This window comes from Neofelis nebulosa, chromosome 2 (assembly GCF_028018385.1).
Source record: "Neofelis nebulosa isolate mNeoNeb1 chromosome 2, mNeoNeb1.pri, whole genome shotgun sequence".
Classification (NCBI taxonomy): Eukaryota; Metazoa; Chordata; class Mammalia; order Carnivora; family Felidae; genus Neofelis; species Neofelis nebulosa.
Genome location: NC_080783.1, coordinates 60,890,414 through 60,913,156, shown reverse-complemented (window position 1 = coordinate 60,913,156; position 22,743 = coordinate 60,890,414). Strand labels below are relative to the sequence as shown.

The 22,743-nt window shown below is 41.7% G+C and overlaps 1 protein-coding gene across 1 annotated transcript in view; it reads left to right on the top strand.

Moving 5' to 3' along the window:
- ITGA6 (integrin subunit alpha 6) overlaps positions 1-22,743 on the top strand; it is a 77,100-nt gene that overhangs the window by 35,641 nt on the left and 18,716 nt on the right. The window contains exons 2-14 of the mRNA XM_058713952.1: positions 2,013-2,137; positions 3,583-3,662; positions 4,875-5,130; positions 7,284-7,415; positions 10,536-10,746; positions 11,484-11,677; positions 11,824-11,912; positions 12,611-12,729; positions 15,562-15,660; positions 16,120-16,181; positions 20,225-20,385; positions 20,774-20,917; positions 22,531-22,646. Coding sequence (XP_058569935.1) covers positions 2,013-2,137; positions 3,583-3,662; positions 4,875-5,130; positions 7,284-7,415; positions 10,536-10,746; positions 11,484-11,677; positions 11,824-11,912; positions 12,611-12,729; positions 15,562-15,660; positions 16,120-16,181; positions 20,225-20,385; positions 20,774-20,917; positions 22,531-22,646 — 1,788 coding nt within the window. The remainder of the gene's footprint in view (positions 1-2,012; positions 2,138-3,582; positions 3,663-4,874; positions 5,131-7,283; positions 7,416-10,535; positions 10,747-11,483; positions 11,678-11,823; positions 11,913-12,610; positions 12,730-15,561; positions 15,661-16,119; positions 16,182-20,224; positions 20,386-20,773; positions 20,918-22,530; positions 22,647-22,743) is intronic.

Genomic DNA, 22,743 nt, shown 5'->3' with positions numbered 1-22,743 from the left:
GCTAGTCCCACCCAGTCCCTGGGTCAGGGTTCCATCCCCATCCTGCCAGGTAATTGAGCTTGCTCACTAATGGTCGAGGCCAGCTCACCTCTCAGTTATTTGTCAGAGCTCCTGGGATCTGGGACAACATTCATGGAATACGTGTGCGTGGCAGTGCCTGTGGCCATTGGTCTTGCCTTGACTCTCTGCCAGAAACTTCCAGGCACTAAGGACCCTGCCTTTGTCCTGCTAAGTCTCATTCCAGTTCTGTGTTTTGGTGTATGCTGTTCATCCCTTCAAATGTAGGACGGGGTTCGAGGTGGAAGCTCACTGTGCCTGCTGTCCAGGGTTCCGGGAGGAAGGACAGCGCTAGGGGCGTGTGTTCCTACATGAGCCAGCTCTCATTCTGTGACACCTGGCTGCACTCGCCCTCCCTGGACAAAGTCTGGCCCCTCCATTTTTGAGTGCATTTCCTTCTGTTGCACCTGCTGCATTGTATTGGTTTAAATTTTTTGTTGTTGTTTTTGTTAAATCCTTTATTGGGATCATAGAGACAGGTGGTAGAGACTTTTGTTTGTAGGTGGGTTTTTTTTCATTTTTCATTTTTATCTATCTATTTATTTATTTATTTATTATTATTTTTATTTTGCATCTGAGTTTTGTGGGTTTCTTAAAGGCCAGGAGTGGCCTATTTTCTGCTTGGGGGTTGTTTGTTCACTTTTGTGTGTCAAGCCCTCTCCCCCAGCTCCAGCCTTGCTTCTCTCTGTCCAGTCAGGTGTGTTCCTTCTCTTTGTCTCTTTTCCTAGCTGTTCCATGAGTCAGACCCAGAGATGGTGAGTAAAGAGCATTAGCAACAGGAACCCTGTAGAAAGACAGTAGGACTCTAGAGATCCCTCCTGGCTGTGACACTGAGACTTTAAGGATTGTGGGTTGGGGATAAGGCCCCTTCTTACAGGAGCTAACAACACTGGGGTGGGAGGGAAGAAGAAGGAGCATTAAAATACCTAGTATGTAGGTGGCACTGCCCAGACCCTGCCTGTGGTCTCTGTGCCAGGCTGATAGGATGAATGTGGAGGACCCTGTCTGGTTCAAGAGCGCCAAAAGTAAGAAGTGATGCAGAAAAGGCAGAGAAGGGGACAGAGGGAAATAAATTCAGGCCGGTTGCAACTTGGGCGAGCTTAGGATCTAAATCAGTATTGTTCAAAGATAAGCTGAAGCCTATTTTAAAAACTTGGAGTTTATTTGAGCAAAAATCAATGGGAATCTGGCAGCAGCAAGTTGGACGTGGTTAGGAGTGCTCTGCCAACAGGAACCAGGGGAAAGACCTACTTACAGGGCGTAAAGAATCAAAGAAAAATTATTTAATCAGCTGTAGCTTGAAGCCTGACTGGCTGTTTGTGATCGGTTGTCCTTGGGTTTGATTTTATAACCTTGAGGCATTTATAGGCTTAGATATTTTTTGCTTACATAGGCTGCCACGTCATTAGAGCCACATCAGCCTAATGGCCTCCTTGTTTCATTAATTTAGCCAGTATGTATACTGAAGATTTAGGGTACCGTTAAAATTACCTTTGAAAAATACCTCAGGAAGGCACAGTGTTAGAAATTGACACATTATTGCTTGTTAAGTTTAACGGGACCATTTTCCCCCCCTCCCGTGTGGGAGCATTTGTCTGTTAAGTTCCATATGTCCTTGGTTTAGGTTTAGGGGTCATGTTCTATCTATGAAAAGTGTGTCTTTTAAAATACCAGAATCCTACTCAGCAGAGAGGTGCTGATACTATGACAAATGGCTGATACTTTTCGCCTTGTTTGAACAACCCCTCTTCTGAGGCTTGACTTGGCTAGTTGTGCATGTGTGTGTTGCATGAGCCAGTCACGGGACTCGACCTTCATTCTCCCCAGCGTCCAAGCCAGCAGGGCATCTGGGAACTCTTGCCAAAGAATGATTTCCCACATCTCTTGGTTCTGACTGATTGAAATGTTAAGTGTGTTTTAAACTCCAATCCCCCAATTCTCTCTTTTGTCAACAGGTTGCTCGTAGGGGCCCCGCGGGCCGTGGCCCTTCCACTGCAGAGGGCCAACAGAACAGGAGGCTTGTACAGCTGCGACATCACCTCCCGGGGGCCTTGCACACGGATTGAATTTGATAATGATGGTGTGTTCTGTACTGTGTCCACTTGGCCAGCTCGCCCGTATCCCACTTGCCCTTTCCATGAGGGGGGGAGGAAGGTCCAAGTATTCTCGGAGAGAGGGCCTGTTTTCATTACATGTCTTGAATTGTTTGGTGGGATGCTTGAAATTGCTGCCCTTCCTAATCCTGCTCTCTAAACTGATATGGTGTATTGAGGTCGCCACCTAGTGATGTGTTGAGGTTCTACAGGAGGCTGTTAAAACTGAATTCACAGCGGCAAGAAAATTGGGCATCGCTCGGGCATCGCTCGTACTTAGCTGCCAAAAGTTCTCGCTTGCTGTTAAACTATGTGGGAGAAAGTCTGTTTTAAGTATCAGCTCTCTCTGAAATGAAAACTGACCATCGTGGATAATTTTTCCCTGCTGGCTCAGACAGGCTTGTTTTGTGAGGCCTCCATGCTGAGCAGAGCAGTTAGTGTACTAAGAAGGCTCAAGCGAGCTGGATTTGACCTACTTGGTCTAAGTTGATTTGCAGATTCACGTTTATGTGCTTCTCTTGATTTTACATATTTTAGAAATAACATTGGTTTTTTTGTTTTTGTTTTTTTGCTGATTAGCAAATGATACATGTTAATTGTGGGAAACTTGTAAAAAAGACACCAACCTGTATAAAGAATAAACCAAAAACCCATGGGTAATTTAGACTTAATCACCCTTTAACATTTTGGCTTCTGTCTACTTAAAGTTACTTAGTGTTTGCATTTTTGTAATGATTCAAGATTAAAAATCATACCTGCCTTCTCATTGAGGAAGGCAGAAATTTGGAGACAGGGTCACACAGTAGATTTAGATTGATACTGAAATGAACATACATGATGGTGTTTGTGATATCTCTCTTTCCTCGGGGGAGGGACTAAAAATATATCTATTTTCCTTTTTGACATTGATAGATAATAAAGTGAATCTGAGGCCTTGCTTCCTATCTCTAATAAAGGAGAGAATGATTCATGCTGTTATGTAACAAATTTGATACTATGTAGAGAACTGCCCATTTTGTGTTAGTTTGGATGATAGCTGGAGTTTGGAAACTGGATTTCTGCATCACTGCTTTTTTAAATATATCTTTGCTTTAAGTGGCATATGGGGGAGGACTACTTCTTAGCCTTATAATTTTCAAATGCCTTTCTGTACTCAGGACCCTAGGTGTCAGAGAGGATGTAGGGCTACTAAATAGAGCCATATATTTTATTTAAGAATTTTACAGAAGGTTCTTACCAATAACCACTCACCCATTTTCTTAAAATGAGAAATAATTTTTGTGAATTGAGTACATGAATTTACTGAGTAGCAAGACTCAGAATCTGGGCAATTTAGAAACCGTCTTGTATTGTGTTCATCTCTTGTTTATTGGCTGCTCCAGCCACTTTGAAGGTCCTAACTGTGTTATCTCACCTGCTCTGCTTTCCACAGCTGACCCTTCATCAGAAAGCAAGGAAGATCAATGGATGGGGGTCACCGTCCAGAGCCAAGGTCCAGGGGGCAAAGTTGTGGTAAGTGTAGAGAAGCGTGTTCATTCCACAATGTCTGAGTGCCTGTTACGTGCCAGCATGAGACATACAGTAGTGAACAAGACTGGCAGAGCCCCTGCCCACACAGAGTTGTACCTTCTAGAAGATTGACTGCTTTAAAGCAGGCATTGTGTCAAGAAGAAATCAAGGCATTATTTTTCCTGTGATTTCTGATGGTCCTTAAAACGCAAAACTAGACATGGTTTCTGTCTCAGGAACTATGTGTCTTTTTCAGAGGAGTTATTAAAAATGTGGGAATGGTCATGGAAAGTAAGATCAGATAATTTAAAACTTCCTGGTTGTTTATTCTGACAAGTCAAATACAAGTGTAGTGAAGAAAAGAGGTTTGTTAGGTGGCTGTGTGAGATGGCCTTGGTGGTGCCTTCCAGGCTGGCTCATGATCATCCTTGCGTGTCTGTTTCAAAATCTGGTTGCTGTAACAAATTTATACAGGGTTTTGAAAAAAAATGAGAATTTTACTGAACACTAAGTTTTGATATCTAAGGGATCCTTACAGGAAATCAACTTGGGTATTGTAAAGTCTATTCATCCTCTGTTACATGGAAGGTAGCCATGAATATCTTGTAAAATTATAGGGATTATTTCATCTTTTCTGGCAGTATAATTCTCTCTGCCTTTTAAAATAAACTTAATCTCAGAGTTTAGAGTATAAGTTAGGAGTGATTATAAGGAAATAGTGTGGGTAAAAGGGAAATGTTTTTGTCTTAGCTGTCCCCTTAGCTGTGTTTGCCTGATCCCTATGAAAATACGTCTGATTTCTCTCCTCTGGAATGTAATTACATATTTTCACAAACACACTGATGTGAAATTTCATACGGCCATTAAAGCCAATTAAATTAAGAAAATGAAATAAGATATTTCCCATTGTTTATGTGACAGGTAAATTTACAAATAAATTGCCTGTGGATTACAGATTGGCATTCAGTATTTGGACTGGAGCATTATTCTCCAGGTGAGAAGAAGACAGGACTCCTAGTTCCTATATACTAGATAACGGTCTTCTTAGTGCCACTTGGGGGAACAATTGCTGGTTTAGGATCCAGGCCCAGAATGAGGACATGTTTCACATCCCATTTAGAATTAATCCCTCTTTATTATAAATTGATAAAATTGTCCATAATAAACCTAAGTTTTGTGGAAATGAATGGGCAGCTTCATTCCATCTGTTTGCAGACATGTGCTCACCGATATGAAAAAAGGCAACACGTCAATACAAAGCAGGAATCCCGCGACATCTTTGGAAGGTGTTACGTCCTGAGTCAGAATCTCAGGATTGAGGATGATATGGATGGAGGAGACTGGAGTTTCTGTGATGGCCGATTGAGAGGCCATGAAAAATTTGGTTCTTGCCAGCAAGGAGTTGCAGCTACTTTCACGAAAGACTTTCATTACATTGTGTTTGGAGCCCCAGGCACTTATAACTGGAAAGGTAGGACATGTACTTATAGCAATAGAGATTAGACTGACTACGTAAATTCTCCTATATGCACCATGATTGAGAACATTTTAAATTGAAACCAAATGTGTTACAAGACACTTGTGTATTATAGAAGTAAGGTAGGATCTTATGATCTCTCAATTATATGATTTCAGAAACAGTGGTGGAAATGTTTGAAGATATTTTTTTCCTTCTCTCAGCAATTTATATTAATACAAGTAGTTAGCCTTTTTCTGTAAGAATATAATAATTAACATTAGTGGGTTTTTTTCTGTTTGTGTTTTCCTGTTTCTTGAAGGTGAAAGTTTTATGTTTTAATGTTAGTAAACATTGCATTTTAAGGTTGTGATCTGAAAACAAAATAATTGGTGTCCTATATAAGTAACAGTGTATTAATACAGATATATCTTTCATTATATATTATCTTAAAAGGCTGTGTTTTACTAATAAAGCAGAAAAGTTAGAAGGGTAGATGAACTAGGGGAATTTTGAGATGATAATTTTAGATAATTTACAGGAAAGTTGTTTAGTGGTATCGTTTAATGATGATTGTGATACAGGTAAAAGGAGACGGAGGGAGGGAGGGAGGGAGGGAGGGAAGGGAGAACGGTCCTCAGTTTTGACTGGATGAACCTGGTCAGCTCCTATATAAAGTTTAACTTTTCTGAAGAAATTAGGCAGGCATAGAAAACCAGTATGTTATAAAGGACAATTAACTCTAATGCATAATGAAGAAAAATGTATATGATTTAGACATAAGACTTCTTTTTATTAAAATAAATCCTATGTTATAACATTTTCACTAAGTTAGGAAACACTTAGGAGATGCATTTTAAAAACCTCCCAAGTTTGAATTCCTTTTTTAAAAAATTTTTTGGATGTTTTTATTTATTTTTGAGAGAGAGACAATGTGTGAGCTGGGGAGAGGCAGAGAGAGAGGAAGACACAGAATCTGAAGCAGGCTCCAGGCTCTGAGCTGTCAACACAGAGCCTGATGCAGGACTCATACTCATGAACCTCGAGATCATGACCTGAGCCAAAGTCAGATGCTTAACTGATTGAATCACCCAGATGCGACCCCCCCTCCCCCTGCTCCCTGCTCAAGTTCGAATTCCTATTAGAAATAATCCTCGAGGACACCTTCCTCTTTATATCATCCATGTTAACCTTTGGGAGTAATCTCCTTTGGCCTCCCCACCCCCAACATGACGGTATTTGTAAGGTTATACTGACCTAATGAAAGTAACACATTGAATTTAGAAATAGTTCTATTGTAGCAAGAAGAGATGCCATACATAGTAAAATAACAAAAACACCCACCAATTATGTATATATATGTATTTATGGGAAACATGTCTTATATGCTTTATAAACCCTGACTTAAAACGTTATTTATTTATTTATTTATTTAATTTTAGAGCACATGCAAGCAGGGGAGGGGCAGAGGGAGAGAGGGAGAATCTCAAGGAGCCTCTACACTCAGCACAGAGCCTGATGAGGGGCTCGATTCTACGACCCTGGGATCATGACCCGAGCCAAAATCAAGAGTCAGATGCTCAATTGACTGAGCCATCCAGGTGGCCTGAAATGTTACCATTTTTAAAAAGTCATGTAATAGGTTTACTATATGAAATCTTCTTAATTCTTAATTGTTAATTGTGAAAATTTTAGAAAGATGAAATCCAGTTTCCTCCATCACATTAAAGTGATTTGGAGAAAGGATCAAAACATTTCACTTTTACACTATAGTAAAGTAGGTAAATTGGTATAGGATTGCTACATCAGGCTCCTATAGCTTCTAAAAAGTTAATTTTCTGTAGGTTTAGTTAAGTAAACATTCCATTTTCCATCTAGTTGGTGGCACTGTAAAGATAATTCCTAAAAATGCATGGTGCATTTTTTTTAATAACTAGAACAAATTTCTTTGTAAAAATTCACACGAACATGATTTTTTACACTTTAATGACCTCAAAAGCCCCCTTTCCTTTGCCTTTTCTTCCTCTAGACTTTTCTTCCTATACTGACAGTGATAACATGAGGCATGTTTATTAGGAACCATCTCTTTGATTTTGTTTTCATCTTCATTGTTTTTTGTTGTTGTTGTTTTTTGTTGTTTTTTTGTTTTTGCCATTTCATTCCTGTAGGCATTGTTCGCGTAGAGCAAAAGAATAACACTTTTTTTGACATGAACATCTTTGAAGATGGGCCTTACGAAGTTGGTGGAGAGACTGACCATGACGAAAGTCTAGTTCCTGTTCCTGCTAACAGTTACTTAGGTAGGAACAAGCGTAGCTTGGCGTTGCCTGTCTTTTCAGATGCCTCAGTGTGACAGCGCCCTCCCTGGACCCGGACTTGGAGGCTGAGGACGGGCCAGGCGGGACCAGGGGCCTGTGGCTGCTTGGATGGGCAGTCGGGTTTAAGCTTTGGTGATCCTGAGGTAACCTGACTGGTGCCTGGGACCCTTCCCTTCTGACCTGGGCTCCCTCAAGATGGGAAACCTCTTGCATTCACGCCCATCTCTTGGGCTAGCATCGGCCTCTGTAACCTGAAACAGGCTGTTCATGCAGCGGGGAAAAAAAATGCATGGATGTTATCAGTCAGCTGCGCCGTATCCTCTTTCTAGAGATACTCTTGAGAGCTCCGTTTATGAAGTTACTCTGCAGTGGCGGGTCAAAACCTCCGCGTCCTTCCTTTGTGACTGTCGATCTTCCAGGGTTGGCCCGGCTTCTGGATCGGGGCCCCCATGTCACGGGACCCCTGGCGGGTGGCACGGCAGCTTTCCAGCGGAAGCTGGGCAGGACTGCTGGAGGACACCCAGATCGTGTCTAAGTGCCAGTTCCCTAACTCCTCAGGCTTGTCTGCATTACTAATGGGCGTCCTAAATCATTCGTGTGCATTATGGTAATTACACAAAGGCTTTTAAAAGCTTTAATTCTTGGTATGAGTTGACATAAAGAATAATTACTGCACATTTCTTGAAAAAAATGTAAAAAAATCTCCTAAACCTAAATAGTAACCTATTTTTTTTTTTTTAAAGTCCCCCTGTGCTAGAGATGTTACTGGAACAATGGAAGATAAGTAAACACAAAGAATAGTTGTTATCAATGTGTTAGTAAACAGATTCTTAAGATGGCCTAATTATGTACATATACATGAATGATCCTGTTAATTTAGGGGAAAAAAACGACTTTTCAGACATTGCTTCCTGCCCCCAAATTAAAAATTTGATGTGAAAGCATACAAGAGAGCAGAGCAAAATTAAATTTACCACTTGTTAAGTGTGGATCATGTGCTCTAAGTCATGTGCTATATTTACTACCTTACAGGTCTTACGTGACCTTCCCAAAAACATTATAAAATAAGTATGATTATCCCTCTTTTGATGATGAAAAAAGTCTATCTTAGGAAGATTAATTTCTTAGTCTAAGGCCACACAGTTACTGATCCCTCAGCCTAGGAGGGAAAGTTTCATGGGAGTGACAGGGTCAGGGTGGGAAGCGGCTGGATTGCATGAGTGCCACCACGTCCATGGCTTCGCAGGACAGGAAAGGATGCCGGTGCCAGCAGTTTGCAGTCTCAATATTAAATATGGTTTTTCGGGATAAATACTGTCAACAAACCCATATTTTATTCGAATATATGTGCTGTCCAATCAAGCGTGTTACTTAGGGGTTATTTGTGACGAGATGTACTTAATTTTAATTTTTTAATGTTTATTTTTGAGAGAGAGAGAAGTATTTAATTGTAAATGAAAATTTGACTTCACGGTCAAGAAACCAGTGGTCTAGTCTTTAAGATAGATGCCCATGGATTTTTGTAAACATAGATGCTATTGGAGCATCTGAAAGGATTCAGCACTTTTTATTAAGCACATTTGCCACTTTGATGAATGGATTTCCTCCAATGTGGGTGTCTCGCGGGGGAAACAGTCAAGTTTGTGTCCTTACATGTTTTGTTGTCCGTGCTGTCTGTGCCTCTGTCATTTCAACGAGTCCGTGGTTTTAAGGAATAAAATGATCAGCTTGGGGTTCGGGAAGCTGGCAAAGAGGGTGTCTTGCTAGATGCGGTGGTGGCCTGGTGGCCTCATCGTCCGGCTGGAGCGGCCGAAGCTCTCGTGCCTCTTACAGAGCGTAATTGCTTTTCCCTTCAATCTCTTCCGTTCCGTGCACGTGTCCAGGCCTGCTGTTTTTGACCAGCGTTTCCTACGCAGATCCTGATCAGTTTGTTTACAAAACACAGCCTCCCAGGGAGCGGTCCAACGCGTCCCCTGATGTGATGATGAATAGCTACCTAGGTTTGTGACCTCTGAGATGACAAATAAATTGTCTTAGTCATGGTCATTTGAGAAATTTTTTTTGGTCCATACAGAGCATCCATCTTTTTATTTTTTATTTCCTTTAAGTGGAGCACACACATGAGATCATGCCACTGTTGAGGCCCTGCTCCCGGATGGTTTTCAGAGCTGGGTTCGGTTACATCACCCTTTTCTAAACTTGGAGCTCATCGTATTTTGCCACTCAAACTTCACAATTTGAGAACTACAACAGTAGTGGTGAAGCTTTTTATAAATCCCACTAAAAAGGGGGAGCTTACACCATTCTGCATCCGCCTCACCTTTACATAGCAAGATTTGCTTAATGCGAGTGATTTTGATGGAGGCGTTTACACTCACTTGCTACCAGATCTCAGTCTGTTATCTGACATCCTACCTGATACTTTATAATCTGGTGTCTCACACGTTCTGCCCTCCGAACAAGTATGTAATTGTCATCAATGACAGCTTGCTCACCTCTATTGTTTATACTGGGTTCTCAAATACTATATCTCACCAGTCATGGTCTTGTTTGCATGTTTGTGTCCAAGAATCAAGTTGGTTCAAAACACTGAAATGTTGCCTGTGGTATACGAATGATGTTAGCATTTGTTCTTGCCTGATTACCAAGGAGATTACTAATCATTACATTATAGCAGAGCCCTGTAACATGCACTCAGGTATGCTGTGTCTGGTTGTATCTCTGTGTATCCTTTCCCGTGATAATTTAGTATCTAGCTTGACCTCCTTTGGCCCACAGTTCCAGTATTAAAATGGGGTTTGAGCAGCTTCTTCAGATGCATGAATGCTTCATGATTCAAGTTACACAGATGTTAAATAGCATAGGTGGTTTCCTTTAAAAGTCTTAATATATTTCCTGAGAGAGCAATGAAGTAGCCTACTTCTTTGTACTTGAGTCAGACCTCTTACCTCTGTAACTCTTTCGCGTTGTAAATGTGATGAGCTGGTAGAGAGGCTCAGAAGGAGCGGGTTGGAAGCCAGAGGAAAAGGTAGTGATGGAGTTACCAATGGTAGATACCTCCTGAAATACGGGGTGATGTGAACTGTTATTTTGTGTTTCTAGGCTTTTCTCTGGACTCAGGAAAGGGCATTGTTTCTAAAGATGAGCTCACTTTCGTGTCCGGTGCTCCAAGAGCCAACCACAGCGGAGCTGTGGTTTTGCTGAAAAGAGACATGAAGTCTGCACATCTTCTCCCTGAGCACATTTTCGACGGGGAGGGTCTGGCATCTTCATTCGGCTATGACGTGGCAGTGGTGGACCTTAACAAAGATGGGTAAGAGGGTCTTAGGTTATTTTACGCTTGCCAAGAAATCGTTGGTTGTTTGGCTTCTTTAGGTCTTGAGAAGAGCCATCCTTTCAGGTTAGTGGATTCCAAAGAGTGTTTTTGCTGCCAGGTTTTTACTATCCTGTCACATCTTCGTCACTTGTATTTTGGCAGCAGACCTTCATTGCCCTCCCCATGGTGTAGGATTACATTTCAGTTTTCAGTTTTCAGATCAAAACTCACGTTTTGGGTCTGTGAGAATTAAAATTTGGGGGGAACAAAAGTTAACTTGAAAAATGACACCTACATCATTCTTTTGTGATTTCTTCAGGGGCTGTCAGAGCATCTAGGATGTCCTTTTGAAAGTAGGGATTGGATTGGGGACAGAGTAATAGTTATGGCTGGTGGTGCCATTTCGGGTGGTGGGTGGAGGGGAGTCTCTGTGCACTCTCGTTCTAACTTGGGGACTGTCTTCAGGTTCTTTGATATTTTTCTTTGGGCATTTATTATGGGCTACCATGTAAAATGTTTTACCTAAGCATAAACATTTACATGCCTAAGCAGTATGTTACCTAAACATTACATAAAAATACCTTAAAATGTTTTAATTGATGAGAAATGAATTCCAGATTTGAGACCCTTGCCACATCCTATCTCTGTGTCCCTAATACCTGGGCTGGAGGTATTCTCCGTGAGCTTGCTGGTATTTTAGCTGATGGTTGTTTTATCCCTCGTTGTATTTTTAGGTGGCAAGATATAGTTATTGGAGCCCCACAGTATTTTGATAGAGATGGAGAGGTCGGAGGTGCGGTGTATGTTTACATTAACCAGCAAGGCAGGTGGAATAATGTGAAGCCAATTCGTCTCAATGGAACCAAAGATTCCATGTTTGGCATTGCAGTAAAAAATATTGGTGACATTAATCAAGATGGCTACCAAGGTAGGTAACAGATTGTGAAACAGTTATGCTGCTCCTAGGTAGATTGATTGTCTAAGATGATGAGTGCTTATGGCATCTTATTTTGAAATGTTGTATTGGGACGTTTTTAAAATGTAGCGTTTGTTGAAATGTGATGTCCTCAACAGATATTGCCGTTGGAGCTCCCTATGATGATCTGGGAAAGGTTTTTATCTATCACGGATCCCCGAACGGAATAAACACCAAGCCAACACAGGTAACCAGACAGCCTGGATTTCTACAATAAGGGTCTTAGCTTTTTGCCTTGTAATAGGGCATTTGGGTTTATGTGCATTTTCGTGCTACTCATGTTTTATTTACAAATCTATAATAGTGTGAATTTTGTAGTTAAAAAATGTACCGTTAGAAGATAGCTTGGAAATAGATACAAATGCAATGATGTAGATGTGCTTATTTAAATTGTAAAATTTCTTAGATAAATTAGGAGTTGAAGTAATACAAAGGAAAAGATGATTTTGCCGGGACAGCACAAATAGATGGAAATATGATATCTTTCCTTTAGTAGCATACTAAATGGAGGTAAAAACGGGGCAAGTGAAATAGATAATTGTGATTACATGGAGAATTGAGACTCCAAAAATTAAAAATTGCTTTTGAGAAGCATAAGACATTTGGAGAGCAGGCAGAGAGGTTTGTTTGGTATATAGTAAAGAAGCTCATCAAAACTTGTCTCAAAACCTTTGAGATACAATGTAAATCAGATGACTTTTATGAAATAAAATATATAAAGTGTTGGATAACATGTAGACTTAGTTATAACTCATTTATAATTTAGTATCATTTATAAGCGAACTCTTGAACTTCAGTTTAAAAGAAACCATGTGGCTTTTTGAAAGCACAGAGAAGCTCGTTTTGGTGGGCCAGTCGTTCATCCTGATGCCTTGTTCATTTCAGATTCTCGAGGGTAAAACACCTTATTTTGGATATTCAATTGCTGGAAATATGGACCTTGATAGAAATTCCTACCCTGATGTTGCTGTTGGTTCACTCTCAGACTCAGTAACTGTGTTCAGGTATGCAATCTCTGACTTCAGTGAAGCATGTTCAGTAATCTGGTTACACTCAGATTTTGACCCTTTTAATTGAAAATTGTAATACCTGAATTTCAAAGTCAAAAGCTTGTATGAATTTTGAAGATTTTTCTTTTGACAGTGGTATAACAATGTGACAAGACATGTTTTGTAAAATCTTGCTAATTTTGAATTGAGGGAAAAGTCAGAATTGGTGAAAATTCTACTTCATAAATATTTTTAAAACCTTATATTTTGGTAAAAACTGAAACATAAAATTTGACAGGACAAAGCTTATAAGGGAGGAAATAAGCATCCCCTGTATTTAATATCCATTAGTAAGCTCCAAAATCTTGGTTTACATCCTTTTAGTCCTTTGTTTGCTATGAACGTACATGTATATTTAACAAAACCGAGATCATAACGTACATATTGTTTTATAACCTGCTTTTGTCAGTTTGTAATGCATCAGTGGACTTCTTCCATGTAAGCGAGTTTATAATGTACAGGTGTTTTTTCCCCTTTCGTTGAGCACTTTTCTGAAATGAAGTTTATGGCTGCCTATAAGGCATCACATGGCTGGGTCCTAATTTAGTTAAGAACCGCCATACTGTCATTGGATATTTATGTTGCTTTCCAGGTTTGTTTTTGATGATACACGAAGCTGGTAAAATCTTGACTTTTGTTCATGTCCTGAATTATTTCCTTATGATAAATTCCTAAAAGTGAATTTCAAAAGTCAAAGGGCATATGTGTTTTCAGACTTGGATTCAGATTCACCAAAATGACCTCCAGAAGGGCTACAGTAGTTTGCCCATCACCTTTGCTTGAGTCCCCCTTTCCACTGTTGAGAATCAGCATTAAAAATCATTTATTTCGGGTCACCTGGGTGGCTCGGTTGAGCATCTGACTTTGGCTCAGGTCATGATCTTGCAATCTGTGAGTTCGAGCCTCTGGTCGGGCTCTGGGCTGACAGCTCAGAGCCTGGAGCCTGCTTCAGATTCTGTGTCTCCCTCTCTCTCTGCCCTTCCCCTGCTCATGCTCTTTCTCTCTCTCTCAAAAATAAATAATAAACATTACAAAATAAATAAATAAACTTTAAAAAATAAAAATGTTTTAGGCAGAAGGTATGTTAAAATATATCCTTCTGATATTTATGTCACATTAAAGCTTTAATACTATCCTACATGAAATACTCTTGCATCTGTAGCAATTGGTTATAAGATTTTGTGGATTTTTGTCTCTTAAATATGCTCTCAAAACTTTAATTAGAAATATATCTAGAATTTAATTGGAAATATATCTAACATCTTAGAAACCAGCAGCTGTCTGAAATAACAATAGAAAGGTAAATAATTGAGATAAAAGGAAATCTACAAATGAGAATGTGGGCAGCATTTGTCCTTTTGTATAGGCTTCCACCTTGCCCACGAATGTTCTCATGCCTTTTCTAGCCTACCGATAGATGGAGTCCAGAAGTTCCAGTTACCTGTAAGGGATTTGGAATGCTTATCAAACGTCTTACCCAAGACGGCTAGGTTACCAGAAGACTGCTGAAGTCAGTCTAACTGGATCCATGTGGTAATAAAACCATGGAACCCATTCTGAGTTCTGGCTGAGGAGTGATGGAGATGCGAGGGGTCTGTCTCCCCATCCACTTACACTCCCAGCCACCGTCTAGTTGGATTTCTTGTACATGCGGCAGAGCTCAGGATGTGGGCTGGGGGTGACCCCACTGGCTGTGGGGAGTAGGGGAGAAGATGGAAGGGAGAGCAAGGATGTTTTCATATGGTGAGAAGGACCAAAGGTGTGGGATTACAGCTTCTTGAGCATTTGCGAGGTTGGGGTTAAGGCAGGGCAGAAAAAAGGCAAAGGGCTTGAAGTTTCTGCTTACAGAGATACTGTTGGGGCAGAAAAGTTGTGATCCATTCTGGTGGCAAGAGGACAAAGGCTTGAGTCTGGGGATGGGAGCAAGGAAGGGCAAGTGTTTTAGGATGGATATCCGAGAGCTAAGGATTGCCTGTAATAATACAATTCATGTATGTAGAAACCCTGATTGCATCCCAGGTGTTGGGTGTATATGGGGTTTTAACCTTTTTGAACGTATTTTGGCAAATTTAAAACATGTCCATATTCTTTGACTCAGAAGTTCCACTAGGAGTTTATCCTACAGGTAAATTCAAACATGTGCCGAGAAGCAGGTACAAGGATGTTTGTCAGAGCCGGAAACCTAAAAACAGCATCAAATGTCTACCCATTAGGGACTGGTTAAATAAATGATGTTGTGTGGGGACAAAGCAACACCACCAGCTGCGAGAAACCGTAAACTAGATCTATGCATAGATAGGAGAAGGCCTCTGAAATGTTAGAAAAAGCAACATTCAGAACAAGAAGCAAGTAAAGCTCCCATTGAAGAAAAGCATATGTATGTTTCTATATTTAACTTTAGGTAATATTTTTAACAGAAACACAAAGACCAAATAGGTTTCTGGAAGGACATACATACCAGGCCACTTGGGGGTTTGGATGGGGACAGAGACCTAACACTTACCTGAAAATTCTAGAACTTTTACATATCACACATATTACTTACCATTTAAAAACTCTGCTAAAACTATAAAACATTTTATAATTATAAAATGTTATGTTTAAAACTTAAAAAAAATTGTGTCATCAGGTTTTCAGTGGTATCTGTTACTTTCTTTGGCAGTGGGGAACATTTTTTTCCCCTTCTGGTTTTTAAGATGTTGTAGGGCAGCTGATAGCATGTAAATTCATCTCCCACTCAAGGTAGCAAAAGGCTAAGCCTGTGTTTTTTTATTCCTTTGTTTTCAGGTCCCGGCCTGTGATTAATATTCAGAAAACCCTCACCGTAACACCGAACACGATTGATCTCCGCCAGAAAATGTTCTGTGGGGCACCTAGTGGGATATGGTGAGAGCTTTGGCTTTGTGTATGTAACCTCCTTAGTGTTGTGTTTTTGTTTTTTGTTTTTTGTTTTTTTAAGTTTCTTAATTTTAAGAGTGAGCATGAGCAGGGGAGAGGCAGAGAGGGAGAGAAACAATCCCAAGCTGAACCTGATGTGGGGCTTGATCTCACGAACTGTGAGATATGACCTCAGCCAAAATTAAGAGTCGGACGCTTAACCGACTGAGCCACCCAGGTCCCCATGACCTCCTCAGTTTCACAGCCCTGCTTTATGATGACCCGATTGCCCTGGGGAGCCATAGGCAAGGGTAGACAGAAATGGGCAAAGGGGACAGGGATTCTCAAGTGAATATATAACATTTTACTCATCGGTGGGCAGTGGGGTATTTGAGAGTTGGGAAACATGGAGTTTTTTTCTGCTGTAGTAATGGATCTTTTAAGGAATATGTGTTTGATTTTATACAGCCTCCAGGTGAAGGCCTGTTTTGAATATACTGCCAAACCCACAGGTTACAATCCTTCGATATGTGAGTACCCAGTACATTTAAAAATTCTGTATTTTCTATCTGCCAGGGTGAAAGTTCTGCATAAATAACGGAAAAATAAAAACTGCAGTGGCCAAGCTGGGTTCATAAATTCGTGTTTGCGGAGTTCAGTGTATCTGTTGTCTTCTCTTTAATCAGGAGGGAATAACACTCCATTTGGTCCTCATTTGGATTTTCCAGAGCAGATGGTTTAGGACAGGATGCCTTGGGAGAGCAGTCATTTGCTACCACAACTGTTTCCTCCATTTCTGCCTTTGAAGAGCCATGTGGAAAATTGGTTTTGTGGCTGTGAGGTGGTGGGGGGTGGTTAGAGAAGAGTGAGAGCCACAGCCTGAGCATTACACAGAATTGCCGCCTTAGCCTCTTTCACTCCCTTGTCCCCTCCCGGAGGCCTCCACGGCCTGGAACACCCACGCTGTGTCCCTGAGTGCAGATTCCTGCAAGGCTGGAAGGCCGGTCTTGAGAATTCAGAGCCCTGGGCTCTGTTCCTGGTTCCAGCTCCGAGGCTGGCCGACCCTGCCGCACAGAGCAAGTCTCTTAACATTTGAGTTTGCATTTTCCTGTCAGTAAGAAAAATGCCTGTAATAGAATTACTACAGAGGATTGTGGTGAGAGCAAAGGAGATGCTATGGTGAAAGCTGTTTGTCATTTACAAGGTATTATTCTGCTCCCTTTCCCTACAATCCAAACAGGATTTCTGCCCCAGGATTAGACAAGGCTAATGGTACTCTAACAGGAGTGCTCGTCACCAAAGCCTTCTGTGCTATGTTTTAGTAACAGCCATGAGTTTTCAGGTGTAAGCCACCTGCTGCAGCTCCAGAGGCAAGACGGGGGCACGGGAATTGAAAGAAAACCATTTCCCAAAGAGCAGGTACAAAGAGTGACGGTGACCTCCATCCTGGGTCAGGCGGTAGTCCCAGAGGCCTGCGGTGAGGGCGTAGCATGCCACCAGGGGCAGCTTTCTGAAGGGACAGGGTGGCGTTCAGTTTTTACTGGAGCTAATGAGCTTTCTTAAGTTTCCTCCTTGTTACCTAAAGTATTACTCCGTTTCTTTATTAACGGTATATCCCTTATGATGTCCCAGGATTTGGCAAACATGTCTGTCTCCACCCAGCTCACAGTGTCATAGGCCCCCTTTTTGCATGTTAAGCCTCCGTCTTTCCATATTTTGAGCCATCCTCAGGCAGTTTCTTTACCTCCCTGATCTCTTTAGGCCCCTCTTCTGGGCTGTCTGCCGCCATAGCCTCTCTCGCTGGGATCTGCAGACTTTGCCTGAAGTGTGCTTGCTGTGGCTGTGTCATAGCCTGTGCCCTTTGCCTTTTGACGTGGCTGGTATTTTATTCAGTACTGGAAACGATTCTTTGCGTGGCGCCCACTGAGAAGAAAACATCTTCTATGGTCTCTCACACCCCGTCATCCTTTCAGTATCTTTTGTGTTATTTTTACCCAAATGCAGTACCTCACACTTGTCTGTTTGGATAACGGGCGTTTTACCTCTGGGTGTGGAGTAGACTAGAGAGACCAGGAGAAATTGCAATTCTCTGACTAGAGGAGGAGAGGAAGTGGGGAGACATCTTTCTCAGTCAGTCAGTCATTTTCCCATACATCTCTGACCACAGACGTGAAACCTCCTCAAGAACTCCCCGTCTCCTCCCACATCAAACATTTCTATACAGTCACGAACTTCATTCTAGCTTTCATGCAGCATTTGATGCCCTGTGTATGCAATTCATATTCAGTAACTACTCCATTAACCAAGTGTTTATGAACAACTCCATTAGCCAGGTGTTTACCGATGGCCTAATATGGATAGAACTTTTTTCTGTGAAGACATTTAGAGGGACCCTGTTTTTCATTTCCTGTACTTCCTGTAATTCTAAATCAAATAGAACTTCCACAAAGCTATAGGAGTTGATATATCTCAGATCTGTTCCCAGTGTCTGAGAATGTGAGCTTATTGTTTGATCAGGCTATTTTAACTCCATAGTCCTCAGATGCGGTGTTCCATACATACAGATATTTATAATTGAGCCTTAATGAGTATTCTACTTGGCTTGCCCCTCAAAAGGGCAGCAAAGGTGGCCTGCAAGGATTTTAAGATGATGTGAACTGTCTGGAGGGTTAGGGAAGGTTAGAGTGGGCCTGGTAGATAAACGGTTTTAATGCACCCACACCCTCCCCTACTTTTGCTGTGAGGGGCACTCAGCATGTGAGCCTTCATCTGGTTCATTGTGAAGTTAACAGGTCATTGATAAATGGATGATGTCAAGGCTACAAGGCTAAAATGGAGGCACATTCCATTTGGCAGAAATTACTATTGAAAGTGTCAGTGTTTCTAAATTTTGGTCTCACATATCCGACTGGCTATTGTTTCGGCATAAGAATAACGTCACGTTGTTTGTGCACATGCCTGTGTGTGCATCGGTGTGCATGTTGGTGTTGTGCCAGTCACTCCCGCTTCCGTTCGTCTGTTCTAAAAATCATACTTACATCAGGTGTTGTCCTGTTGCTGGGGAACACAGTGGTGGGCAGACCGATGTGGTCCCTGTGTACGCTTTTGCCTGGGGAAGACAGTCGGGCGATCACAGCACAGTAGCTAACTGCACTGGCTGGGGAAATAGAATACTGTCGGATCCCCCTGGAGAGGCCGGGAAAGTCTTCCTGGAGGAACTGATGTCCACGCTGAGATCTGAAGGAGGAGTCGAGTTAGCCAGGCAGTCAGGGGGAAGTGGAGAGGGAAGGGGTCCAGCTGGCAGAAGAAGAGAGTGACTGAAGCAGAGGCCTAGAGGAAGTGGGAACCTGGACATCTAAGAGGCCTTCATCAAGCAGTTGTCTTGTGTGTTTGTGACAGAGACTTAGAAGCTGGAGCTGCCTCTGTCCCTCACTGTATGATCCTGGGCCAGTCTCCTACCTCTGTGGGCGTCCCATTTCTTCATCTGCAAGAAAAGGGTATTAAAATAGATGCTCTTTGAGGCCTCTTCTGAACTCCAGCATGAATATTAGAACATGGGTGGTTCATTTTCTACATTTTCTGGAGAAGTTTTGTTTTGTTTTGTTTTGTTTTGTTTCTTGAGGCTGCCTTCTGTGGCCCTGTACACACTTTGGTTTTCTTCTCCGCCTGATGGTTAGTGAGTGATTAATGAATGAATGTAAGCTATTTAAATATTGTCCCATAAAGAAACACAGTAGCTACATCAAGCAAACCAGCAGAGAGTGCATTCTGAGGTCAAGAAATGAGATTTTGATCGTCCAAATCCTGGCTTGCCCTCTGAGCTCCATTAGTACAGATAATCAGGAACAGGATGTGCCTTCGAGGAGGTTGGAAACTTTGATTGTGGGAGATACAGTAGCTGGGCCCTCTAGCTTCTAAAAGGAATATGTTTTATCTTTTAATTCTTTTAAGTGAAAAGTCTCCTATTAAAAGACTTCTCTAATATCGATTATTCCCATTTGGACAACATTTTATCAGTGCATCTTAAACTTTAACATGTGTAGGAACTACCTGATGGTCCTGTTAAAATGCAGATTCTGGTTAACTAGGTCTGGCTGGGGCTTGAGGTTCTGAATTCCCAACAGACCTGAGGAGACCTGGTTCAGAGACCTTTTGTTAATATGCAGACATGGAACCACATAAGCAACAGACAGCTGAATGGGAATCAGTGTCTGCCTTTAAGGAGTGTTGGATCCCCCATTATCTTTAGTTCTCTAGGAGTTGTTGAAATTTAGCCGGAAATCCTTGGATGCTGCTCAGAGGTTTTGACTTATTCTCGAGCTCCCCCAGGTGGCTCAATGGAAATTTAACTTCAAATAAACTGTTAACAGCAGTGGGCAGGAAAGGACAGCTTGATTTGAAGCACCAGAAATCAGTCAAAATGTACGTTATCAGGAAATATGCGGAGCAACAAGGGCAATGGGAAAAGTATTCTTCTGCAAGGAACTAAACGCAAAAGGGAACTCCCCATACTTCTGGCTGAACTGTACGTGGATGCACTTAAAGTTCATATGATTTTGTTCATTTTATCTAGCCATTTTGGGTACACTTGAGGCGGAAAAGGAGAGAAGACAATCTGGGCTGTCATCGAGAGTTCAGTTTCGAAACCAAGGCTCTGAGCCCAAGTACACTCAAGAGCTAACTCTGAACAGGCAGAAGCAGAGTGCGTGCATGGAGGAGACCCTCTGGCTGCAGGTGAGGCCCACAGACAGTCACGTCTGCTGTTAGGACAGAAGTTGGGTTTCATGGTGGCATATGTAGATTTCTGAAATTTATGCCAGCGGCTTATTACTCAGTACGAAAGAAAGCATTGCGGGTGCTTAGGGCTCAGCTGGTGAAGTGTCCGACTGCAGCTCAGGTAGAGACCTCATGATTCATGGGTTCGACTCTGCATCGGGCTCTGTGCTGACAGCTCAGAGCCTGGAGCCTGCTTCGGATTCTGTGCCTTCCTCTCTCTCTGCCCCTTCCCCACTTGTGCTCTCTCTGTCTTTAAAAAATAATAACAAAATAAAAAATAATAAAAAAGGAAATCATTGTTTGCCCAGGAGCATTGACACCATGCTTAACTCTGCATACTTTTCAGGAAAATATCAGAGATAAACTACGCCCCATTCCCATAACTGCTTCAGTAGAGATCCAGGAGCCAACCACACGGAGGAGAGTGAATTCACTTCCAGAAATTCTTCCGATTCTGAATTCAAACGAACCCAGGACAGTTCATAGAGATGTAAGTCTTCCTGATTTTTGTATGGCCAAAGCTTTTGCCGTGTTATTATGTTACATCACATGTCTTTGAAGGCAGTATGACTAGTGATTTGCTTTAAAATCTATTCCTTTGTATTAAGTAAAGCTTTTTAATATATGCAAAGTTTGGTTGAGATTTGTTTCCCAAATTAATAGTGAGAATAGAAACATATGGAATACAATTTGGAACCAGAGTATTGTTCTGAATAATTTTTGGCCACTGGAACTTACTGAGACTATAATTGGCAGAACTTACTCTCACTTCAAGTTTCTCTTGTAGCCGTATGTACAAAGAAAAATACATTGTGTTTTACCATTGAGAACATTAAAATGTAGAAAACAAACTTGTTAGTCTGAACATTAAAATCAAGCACCACAGGGGCACCTGGGTGGCTCAGTTGGTTAAGCGTCTCTTGGTTTCCACTCCAGTCATTGATCTCACGGTTCATGGGTTCGAGCCCTGTTGAGCCTGCTTGGGATTCTCCGTCTCCCTCTGTCTCCGCCCCTCCCTCTGAGCTTGCTCGCACGTGCACGTGCTCTCTCTCTCTCTCTCAAAAAATAAATACAAAAATAAACTCAAAAAAAGTCAAGGCATATAACAATTCAGCAAGGCAGAAAAAGATTAGCCATAAAATAGTCATCTAGTGGCTAATGTAGCCTAGCCTATGTAATCTTGGGAAGAAAAATTAACGTGGCTTGCCGTATGCCTCATATGAGGTGGGGTCTATTTGTTAGGGCTTAGAGTGGTGGCCATACAGGGTTAGGCTGGAGAGCTGTGGGATCTTGGTCTGTCATTGTGCACTTGCTGTCGTAATCCAGTTGGTGCTGGAGCATCCACTCTGAGGCTCTTGGTTCTGGTGGCCCACGGGTGAAGCCTTTCAGCAGGGAGACCTGCTTCAGTCTACACGTTGCCAGTCTTCATTGTCACAAAGTGCGGTTCCTTACACTACCGTATACTTTTTCGTAGACTTTGGATGTTATCATCACGTGAATGTTTCTTGTGTCTATTCCTAGCTCTGTAGTCCAGTTAAACATAACAGGCAGGGAGACTGTTTTCCTGTTTATCAGTGTGATTCTTGAGCACCCGTTAGCACTGTACATTTGCTTTCCTGATCTTAAACTCTGTTTCCTCATTTGTACAGTGGAGCCCATAACAATATCCTCTTAAGTCTGTTGTGAGGATTGAGTTAAAATATGTAGTCATGTGTTAGCATCATCATTATCGTTGGTAATTCTTACAGTATCCCTAGCAAGTAGGGTGGTGGTATCCCCATATTACCTAAGGTGAAACTTAGCCTCTGAAAGGTTAAGTGACTTCCCCCAAGCCACATGGCTAAGTGAGTGGCAGAGCCAGGATTGAACATGGACCTGTGTGGCTGCAGGGCTCACGCTCTTTACTACACCTCAATGCCATGGCCAAAGTGTTCTTAAAGCGTGGTTCTGTTAAAGCCCAGAGTGGGCGTTGGATGCATGGCAAAGTACCTTTGAAGCTTGTGCTGTGGTAACTGTCACACAGGGAAAGGACTGTGCGGAAACAGCCAGTCACTGTGGAGGGTCCTAAATGGCATAAATTACAATGGTTTTGTTTTCCTACAGGTGCACTTCTTAAAAGAGGGATGTGGAGCCGACAATGTATGTAACAGCAACCTTAAACTAGAATATAAATTTTGTACCCGGGAAGGAAATCAAGACAAATTTTCTTATTTACCAATGTAAGAATCTCTCTGTCATCCTAGCAAAAATGACTGCTTTGCAGTGGGTTACTGAAAATGTACTGAGGGCTCTGTCATTTTTCTTGTTTTTTGTTTT